Genomic DNA, 10,936 nt, shown 5'->3' with positions numbered 1-10,936 from the left:
GTGTATGTGTATAAAAATATATATATGTACACACACACACACACACACACACACACACACACACACATATATATACATATACTATATATATATACACACACACACATACATATATCTGCATTTATGCATGTATACACGTATGTATATATGGATGGATGTATATGTATATCCTGTATTGGATGTTTGTGTAAGAAGTCCACTCTGCAAAGAGGGTTTTCCTAGAACACGATACTAATGTTGCATTGCTGGATCTGCGCCAAAGCTGTGGGCAGACCAGCATATCTGTCCCTTTGTACTGATTGGGTGGTAGTGGGGCGGTGGTGGAATAGGTTGTTGTGGCTGGGGTTGGTGGTCGATGTTTGTGGATGGTGATAGTGATGGTGGTGGTGGTGGTGGTGGTAGTGGTAGTGGTGGTGCTGCTGCTGCTGCCACTGTTGTGCTTCTGGTGCCAGTGCTGGTGGTGGTGGTGGTGGTGGCGGCGGCAGCAACAGTGGTGGTAGTACTGGCACTGGTGGTGGTGGTGGTACCAGTGGTCGTTTGTTGTGGATGAGGTAATGGCGATATTTTATGGTGGTAGTGGTTGTGGTGGTGGCAGTGGTAGTAGTGGTTCTCATGAAGTGGAGTTCTCATACAGAGTTCTTGGTGACAGAAGCGATTGACAAAGAATGGGGAGTGTCTAATAGTGGAGGTGGGGAGACCACAAAGTGTATAGGTAGTTGTAGTATAGTGTCTGGTGATCAAGGTGTGGTGGTAGTCGTGTCTGACGAGAAATGACAAGAAATGATGATGTAAAGGAATCACAATGAAATATGGACATTAACAAAATATATCACGTCTATCTCTTATCTCTCACTGTCTCTCTCTTTCTCTCCATGGGGACACACACATACACACACATGTATACATTCAAATATATATATATAACATAGAAAGAGACAGACAGACAGACAGACAGACAGACAGACAGACAGATAGATAGATAGACTGGCAGACAGACAGACAAACTGACTGACAGACACAAGACAGACAGTTAGACAGATAGATAGATAAATAGAGAGAGAGGGGAGAGAGAAAAAGGGAGACAGACAGACAGACAGACAGACAGACAGACAGAAAGAAAGATAGATAGATAGATAGATAGATAGATAGATAGATAGATAGATAGATAGACTGACAGACAGACTGATAATAAATAGATAGACAGACAGACAGACAGACAGACAGACTGATGGACAAACAGGTAGGCAGGCAGACAGACAGACAGACAGGCAGGCAAGTAGGCAGATAGCTAGATAGATAGATGGACAGACAGAAGCAAAGATAGATAGATGTATACACATAGACATACACAACAATATACATACAAACATACACGTAACATACATATGCAACAGTTCTTAAAAAGGAAAATATTGTTGATATTTTAGGTTAGTAGGATTCTGTGTGTGTGTAGAGAGAGAGAGAGAGAGAGAGAGAGAGAGAGAGAGAGAGAGAGAGATAGAGTGAAGAAGAGAGAAAGAGAGAGTGAAGGAGAGAGAAAGTGAGATTGAGAAAAAGAAAATGAGAGAGGGAGGAAGAGAGAGAGAATGATTGAGTGTATACATCTGTGAATTGATGCTGTAGGAGACCTATATACAGTTCTACATACATGCTACTTAAAAGATTATACATTTTTATTGAATGTTTACATTTATATATACACACGCAAAATTCCATATCTAAATACTTTATATAACATATAGGGAATTAACACAAGCACTATACCATACCTATAGACACATTCTACAACATACACACACAAGCACACACACACATATGCATGCACACGCGCACAAACACACACATACGTGTGCACAAGCTCACTCAAACATGCATGCACACGCACACACAGACTCACATGCAAACACACACACATGCACACACACGTGCATATTCACGCTACTCGCAGAGGAATGTATTGACCAATATTGGTTAATGCGGTCTTTTATATTTCACTGCAGTAATTCCGATATTATTGAAGACTGCTATGGAATGATAGTATAGGGAGTACTACATAGTCAGTATTAGTACAGGGAGCACACTGTATGGTATTAGTGCAGGGAATACTATGGAGTTATAGTGCAGGGTGTTCTCCATAGTCAGTGAAAGTATAAGGAGTTCCATGGAGTGATAGTACAGCAGCACTATGGATTGATAGTGCATGAAGTACAACATAGCAGTATTAGTACGGGGGAGTACTATGTAGTGTTAGTACAGAGTACAATGGAATGATAATACAGGGAGTACTACGTAGTATTTGTACAGCAGTATTATAGAATAATAGTACAGTGAGTACTATGGTGTTATAGAACAGGGAGTATCTTTTGTCTTTTATATTTTACTTGTTTCAGCATTTAGACTGCGGCCATGCTGGAGCACTGCCTTGAAGAGTTCTTAGTTGAATGAAGAGTTCTTAGCTTTTTTTAAAGCCTGGTACTTATTCAATCGATCTCTTTTGCCGATCTGCTTAGTGACAGGGATGTAAACACACCAGCCCCAGTTGTCAAATGGTGGCAGTTGGGAGGAACAAACACAGACATAGGAGCTTCTTTCAGTTTAAGTTTACCAAATCCACTCACAAGGCTTTGGTCAGTCCGAGGCTATAGTAGAAGACATGTGCCTAAGGTGCCATGTCATGGGACTGAACCCAGAACCATGTGGTTGCGAAGCAAGCTTCTTACCACACAGCCATGTCTACATCTATGTAGAACACAAAAATAAAATTTATAGGGTAAAGGATAGTAGTTTCATAGTGCCACTGTGAAAACAGTAAATTTAAACAACAAAGTAACAACCTAAGTATACTGTGATAGAACCCCTTACTATAACAGTGTTAGTACTTTAATACAGAAGGGATACCAAATTTGGCAGAGTTATACCAATTTGTAATTTTCAGAGTCATGTTTGCAGAAGAGTAAATTCATGCCAAATTCTACAAGACACTTAATGATGAAATCTTGCCAAAATTTCATATAATGAGTCATTATAATTTGAATTTTTCAAGTAATTAACTTCTTATTTTGTTAATTTTGTGTAAGAGAGAATTTCTAACAATTCTCAGGAATAATTTATGAGTTATAAATCTCTGAGGGAGTACAAGGGAGGACATGAGGAGCTAACAAATGAAGCATTGGGTATTGGACACAGTTTGGTTTTCTTCATCTTCAATGAAATTAGAACCTTGTTGGTTTTCTCAGTGTGGCTTTATGACAAGAAGCTTGTTACCCAACCACATGGTTTCAGGTTTGGCCTCACTGTGTGGTACCTTGGCCAAATATCTTTTGCTTTAGCCCCAGGTCAACCAAAGCCACGTGAGTAGATTTAGTAGAAAGAAACTGAAAGAAGCCCATTATGTGTATGTGTGTGTATCGGATTGGGGGTGAAGTTAGGGGTTGTTTATGCATGTGTGTTTGTGTGTATGAAGGCACCCATGCCAATGACACATAAGAGGCTCCCACTACACACTTGGAGTGGTTGCTACTAGGAAGGGCATCCAGCTGTAGAAACCATGCCAAAATCAGACTGCAGCCCAGTACAGCTCTCCAGCTTACCAGTTCCAATCAAACCATCCCGTCTAATCCATGCTAGCATGGAAAACGGACACTATATGATGAAGATGATGATGATGATGATGATGATGATGATGATGATTAATTTACTAAAATGCGTCCCAAAACTGCCAAAGCAAGAGGTTAGGCACCATAAATATAAGTGTTGCTAGGTTTCTTGGACACAGTTTACCATGATTTATTTGATTTATTATCTCACTCTCTCTTTCAGAGATATTTAATGTTCTCAGTTGAAATAAATCTTATTGTAACATTAATAATGATGTCATATAACAATAGTGCTGTAGTTAATTACTATTATAAATTAGGACATGTACTATAGAAAGAGAATTAAAGAACTAGCATTTCCAACCCCTTGTATTATCAAAAACTGTGTATTTGGATCTATTTGTGTTCATTCCTTCACCAGTTGGTTTTACTTCTGTTTTCGAATGCTAGCATGGGTTGGAAGAATAAGGTACTAGGGCATTGTTTTATACCTCAATGCCTTTCCTGTTGCAAACACTTATCTATCTTGCAAGTAATGAATTTGCAACAGGAAAGGCATTCAGCTATAAAACAATGCCCTAGTACCTTATTCTTCCAACCCATGCAAGCATGCAAAGATGATTATCCACCAGATTTGACCTGGTATGTAACTACGTACTTCTATGTAAGATCTACAAGGCATATTGCTTTCAAATTTTTGCACAAGGCCGGAAATTTTAAGAAAGGGTGAAGTCAATTACATTGACCCAATGTTCAACTTGTACTTATTTTATCAAGCCCAAAAGAATGAAATATAAAGCCAGCCTTGGCAGAATTTGAACTCAGAACCTAAAGACACAAAACGCTGCTAAGCATTTTACTCTTCACACTAACAATTTTGCCAGCTTGTCACCTTAGATCTGCAAGTCATATTATTAGCATCTGTTGTGTTATGGAGGAAAAAACACTATGTTACTACCTTTGTGCTGCTTTATACTCTCCTGTTTATCTCTAAAATATTTTATTAACGATGTGTTGAAGTGTTGGGCTTCATCAGAAATTATCCATCTTCCCTTGTGTTGATTATTATTCAATGAGTCACAATCATTCACATTGACATTATGCTCTTTCCAAATTTCCTTTGACTACAGTTTTGAAACTCTTCTTGTACATTCAGCAAGAGGTGACTTCCCAGATTTTGGAAACACTCAGCATTTCTATTCCATGTCAATGTCCCTGAATAACTAGATCAAATTTCTGCTTGTTGAAAATTTGGTTTGTGTTCTCCTCATGCGTCAGCAAACATATCAGTAATTTTCTGTTATTCTTCCATTGAACTTGCCTTAAACAAGGCATCATCTGCATACTAAGGTTCGGTTACTGTCATAGTAATGATCTCTGTTCAAGCATTGAGTTTTCACACAGGCTAGTTCACTGCCACTTGTGTATAAGATCTGATTTGCATGGTTTGTCCACAGTGAACTCATATATATATATATATATATATATATATATATATATGAGTTCACTGTGGACAAACCATGCAAATCAGATCTTATACACAATATATATGACATCATATATATATATATATATATATATATATATATATATATATATATATATATATATATATATATATATATATAGAGAGAGAGAGAGAGAGAGAGAGAGAGAGAGAGAAAGAAAATATGTTGCAGAAGACTGATTCTGCGGATCAGGTTTTATGTTGTTGTGCAAGAACAACTGTGTGATTTTGATGAGTTTTTGTGGGCAGCCAAGTTTGAAAGATACTTTCCACAGAGTTTCATGATTTATAGAATCAAATATTTTGGAGAGATCAAAGAAAGCCAATGATTTGTGTTGCAGTATTTCACCAGTAGCTAGGGAATGCAGAAGGTCATATCAATAATGATCCAGGAAGGCCAAAATGAAACTGAGATTGAAGTAGTAGAATTTGAAGTGGTAGGGTGAAGTGGCTGAGCAGAAATTTCCCGGCAGTTGACAAAAGCAACATTTGTATGTAGTTGCCACAATCTGATGTCTTCTTTCTTGAAGATAGTAAATAATTATTCTACACATTGCAAGTACAGCAAATATCTCTTCTCACTTCCACACACTTCCAGATTAGTAATTCTCCACCAGACTTTCATTTATCTGTACATGAGCCCTGAACAAGCATTCTTGTTTCTTCATTGCTAGCCAGAGATTTCATGTGAAATCTCAATCACTTGAACCGCATACTGCATGTGTGTGTGTGTGTGTGTGTTTGTGTGTATGTGTGTGTGTGTGTATGTGTGTGTGTTGTGTGTGTGTGTGTGTGTGTGTGTGTGAATGTAAGCATATGTGCATGTGTGTGTATGCATGTATATGTGCACATGCGTGTGTGTCTTTCTCTTCTTTTCTCTTTTTATCTGATCTTTTTCTGATTATTTCTTTATTTGTTTTCATCTCTAATCTTCTCTATGTTTATTTACCACACACACACACGCACGCACACACACACACACATACACACACACACACACACACACACACACACATGCACACACTCATAGACACATACAAATTCTAACCATTAAATCTCTCCCATTTTCTCTATTTCAGACATTTGTGGTGATAGAGAAGAGACTTAAGAAGAATATAATACATCGGTTTTCAGCAAAGAGGTCCTTATTTTTATTCTCGCCCCGTAACCCACTTCGTCGCCTGGCAGTTTGTATTGCCACCAATGTTTGCTTCGATTATTTTTTGATGTTTACCATTTGTGTCAATTGTGTATTTCTGGCTATTCCAAACATTTCTGAGTTTGTTGAGTAAGTACAAGACATTTTCTTTCACTATTTTTGCTCGTTTAACTTGACTAAGTTCTGACGTTAATCTTTAAGTAAAATTCTCTAAAAGTTTCCATAAAATGTGTCAAGATAGTAGTCATGCATGCAGCCCCTTATCTTTATACAACCCTTTTCAAAAGAGTTGAATTTGTTTTAGAATGTTTCCAAAATGTACAAAACCAACCTAAACACTTCAGAAACATAGTGTCTGCCCATATATAACTTAATACCTTCTTTTATCATCCAGAAGGAATCATCAAAGTATGGTAATGACTGCCTAGCATACATTAAAACACTAGTATCAGTCTCACTAATAGTAGCGAATGTCTTAGCAAACTCTAACCGAGAAATCACAAGCTTTTTAGCTATCATATGAGAGCAAACCATGGTAATTACCATCTTGGCAAGAAATCAAAGGCTTTCTTTACATTAATAGGAATTCTAACCATCCACCTACAATCATAAAAGCTTGTCAGTAGTATTAATAGAAAAGTAGCTACTAATCCTCCATCATATAAAAAAAAAATGTTTTTGCAATGAAGCACAAAATGTAATTGGATTTAAATAAAAACTATGATATAGTGAAAAACAAAATTCAACGAAAACAGAAGAAAATGTATCTGGTTTAATCCTATCCCTAGAATAAAAATAGCTTCCAATACAATTTAGAAACTTTGTGGGTACCTCATATTAGCCACAGCTTGGGGCCAGCATGAGAATGAAAATATGTTGAGAAAAATTCATCAAAAGTAATTTTCATCAAAAGTAATGTGAAAATCAGTTATAGCTGCATGAACCAAATATCTTTTGAAGAGACCATAACATTTTAGTTGTTACTGGGAATAAAATAATATATAGAGTTGTACTGGACATAAGGCCACTCTCCTCCACTGCTCCATTGACCTCAGTACCTGGGAGACAACAGCCAAGGACCATCCAGAGTGGCAGCATGTCATCATTGAGGGAACAGACCTGATCAAAAATAACAAACATCAAGAGACAGGGATGAGACATTGAAGACGCAAAAAGTGTCTCACACTTCTCCTGCCAAGTCTCCCTGCAATAAATGTACCCAGCTCTTCTATACTGCCTTTGGCCTGAACAACCACCTCAGGCACATGCACCCTTCACACCCATCAGGATGAAGAGGCTCAATCGCTCACTCCAGATCTACTACTCGAATACAAGTTAACGCTACAGCCAAAGATATGTTACTACGGTAATAAGCTTGCTTCCCAACCACATGGTTCCAGGTTCAGTCTCACTGTGTGGCACCTTGAGCAAGTGTCTTCTACTATAGCCTTGGGCCGACCAAAGCCTTGTAAGTGGATTTGGTAGGCAGAAACTGAAAGACACCCATCATTTATTTATATATATATATATATATATATATATATATATATATGTATGCGTATGTGTGTATATATATATATATATATACACACACATCTGTTGATGATGATGGTGATTATATATATAAAATCATCACCAACATCATGTAACATGAGTTGAGAATGATGATGATATGCATATATTAATATATAAACTCAAAGAAGCTCTGTGTATGAATTTACATTGTGCGTGCAAATCTATGTGCATGTAGTGCATGTATATGTTTGTGAATGTGTGTGTGTGTGTGTGTGTGTGTGTGTGTGTGTATGCATTTAAATTTGCACTTTTCCAAAAATCAGACAGCTACAGCCAGTGGATTAGCAACAGATGGGGGCATCCAACAGTAAACAATGCCTCAATGATATATTCATGAAACCCATGCTCGGATGGAGAAATGGGCTTAAAGAGGGAGCCATATGATCACACACACACACAAACACACACACTCACACACACAGATACACACATACAAATACATGTATTTATATATTTATGATTGTGTTTTTGTTAATGTTTATGTGTTCATATTTTACTGAACAGAGAGTTTGGCATAAAGATATATAGATAGGAGGTACATAGAAAGACAGATTGATAAATCAAAATATTGTATGTATGTATGTATGTCTCATGGCTGGCCGGTAACGTATTTTTCTGCAATGTATGGATAATTTATCCTGATCACGCTATTTATTAGCATTATCACGCGTTTGAGAATAAAATTTTCTTATTTCTCTATCTTTCAATACATCTCAATGCTTCTAAAACAAACTTTGTTTGTTTACTTTCATTGTATGTATGTAAGTATGTATGTATGTATGCATGTATGTATGTAGGTAAGTAGGTAGGTAGGTAGGTAGGTAGGTAGGTAGGTAGGTAGGTAGGTAGGTAGTAGGTAACTAGCTAGCTAGCTTGCTAATTGGATGGATGGATAGATAGATAGATAGATAGATAGATAGATAGATAGATAGACAGATAGTTAGATAGATAGATAGATAGATAGATAGATAGATAGATAGATATACAATTATGTACACATATATACATGCATATATGTAGATCTCGGTCAAACGCTACCTATAGATCATGCTCATGTATATACATGTATATGCACATGCACATATAAACATGTATAAATACATATACATACATGCATGCACATATTACATACATTATTACACCACTTACACACATTCATTAATACACACTAAATATGAATGTATATATATATGTGTGTGTGCGTGTGTATATACATAGTCTTGATCACAACTGTCCAATGAACGGGAACCTGAAACTCTGAGTCACATACATATATATATATATATACATATATATATATATATACACACATACATATATATATATATATATATACATACATACATATATATATATATATATATATGTACATACATATATATATATATATATACATACATGCATATATATATACGCACACACACATACATATATGTATGTATATAAATATATATGTGTATGTATGTATGTATGTATGTACATACATATTCTAACACATATATCCATACATCATTCCATTACATACACACATATATTCATACACATTATATACACACACACACACACACATATATATATACACATGTACATAGTATGAATATAGTATGAATATATGTGTGTATATAAGTATGTATGTATGTGTGTATGTATGTATGTATGTACGTACATGCATACAAATGCTAACACATATAATCGTAATTGCATATCTAAACATTCATAATTCTCATTTTACTACCAAAGAACATTCCAGTACAATACATATATGTTCCACCTTCAACAATTGTTCTCTCTCTCCCTTTTCTCTCCTCTCTCCTCGTCCCAACATCTTTCTCACAACAGGAATACATTTCAATTTAGTTATTACATAACATTATCAAACTCGGCCAGTACAGCTGTCTGACTGCATTTTTACATGCATGTGATTGCAGTGTTCCACCAGTTGCACAGTATTTACAGCTGGATGCACTCACTATAGAAAACACAACTAGACAATGACTACACTCTGTGTGTTTGTATGTGCACACAGACACATGCACACATGCACACACATACACACCCACACACCCACACATATATATATATATATATATCGTGAGAGAGAGATAGAAAAAGAGCTAATGTATTATATTATATTATATTATATATATATATTTACATACATGCATAATTCAAAATATATAGTATTATAGATCCATTACAGCTGATCATATCAATTGGTTTCACACCAGATACTAGGTAAATGAGCTTCTAACTAATACATATGCTCTTCAAGGATGGCAATATATATATATATATATATATTTACGTAATATGGAACCTGAAATTTGATGTGTCCCTATGGTAGTGTTAGAACATCTGTCAAGTTCACAGAAGATGTGGGTTCAAGTAACACATCCAGCCTTTGACTTTTTCCATCCATGGATGGAAATATTCTACTCACTTATTGTTCATAGTTTTATCTACATCGAGTTCCACAATTGATTTCATGTCCCTCAAAATTTCTAAATTCTTATATTTTAAGCATCACACACACACACACACACACACACACACATATATATATATATATATATATTATGTATTTTATATATATGAAATATATTGAGTCTATTGGCATATCGACCAATCAACATGTAAATCCCTAATGTCCTTTGCCCTGAAGATATTTCAATCAAGATCTTCAAAATACAAGCTTATTTTATAACATATGTTTTGTAAATTGTATTGAGTATAAATTGAAACAATTGTAGGCAATATTAATTAATTAATAAATTAATTTTCTCTATTTTCTTATTTTATAGTATATATATCTATATCTATCTATCTATCTATCTATCTATCTATCTATCTATCTATCTATCTATCTATCTATATATATATATATATATATATTATGCATTTTATACATATATATATATGTGAGTGAGTGTGTTTGATAGTTTTAAATAAATACAGTTCACAAAATTGAAATAATATTTGATATAAATGGGAACTGTTTACTTAGAAGGTTTGCTGTTAAATCTAGCTTCTCAGAATTATGATTGTACAGTGAAATTTTCTCTGTGTAGTTCAGTTTTGATGTGAGACATATTAGTAAAA

The 10,936-nt window shown here is 35.4% G+C and overlaps 1 protein-coding gene across 1 annotated transcript in view; it reads left to right on the top strand.

The window, feature by feature from the left end:
- The window catches only part of LOC106869839 (sodium channel protein 1 brain), a 193,859-nt gene that overhangs the window by 48,314 nt on the left and 134,609 nt on the right, over positions 1-10,936 (top strand). Inside the window, exon 2 of the mRNA XM_014915740.2 lies at positions 6,183-6,391. Coding sequence (XP_014771226.1) covers positions 6,183-6,391 — 209 coding nt within the window. The remainder of the gene's footprint in view (positions 1-6,182; positions 6,392-10,936) is intronic.

The sequence above is a fragment of the Octopus bimaculoides genome, chromosome 20, assembly GCF_001194135.2.
Source record: "Octopus bimaculoides isolate UCB-OBI-ISO-001 chromosome 20, ASM119413v2, whole genome shotgun sequence".
NCBI lineage: Eukaryota > Metazoa > Mollusca > Cephalopoda > Octopoda > Octopodidae > Octopus > Octopus bimaculoides.
The sequence above is the reverse complement of the archived record's forward strand: the minus strand, read 5'-3'. Positions and strand labels throughout refer to the sequence as shown.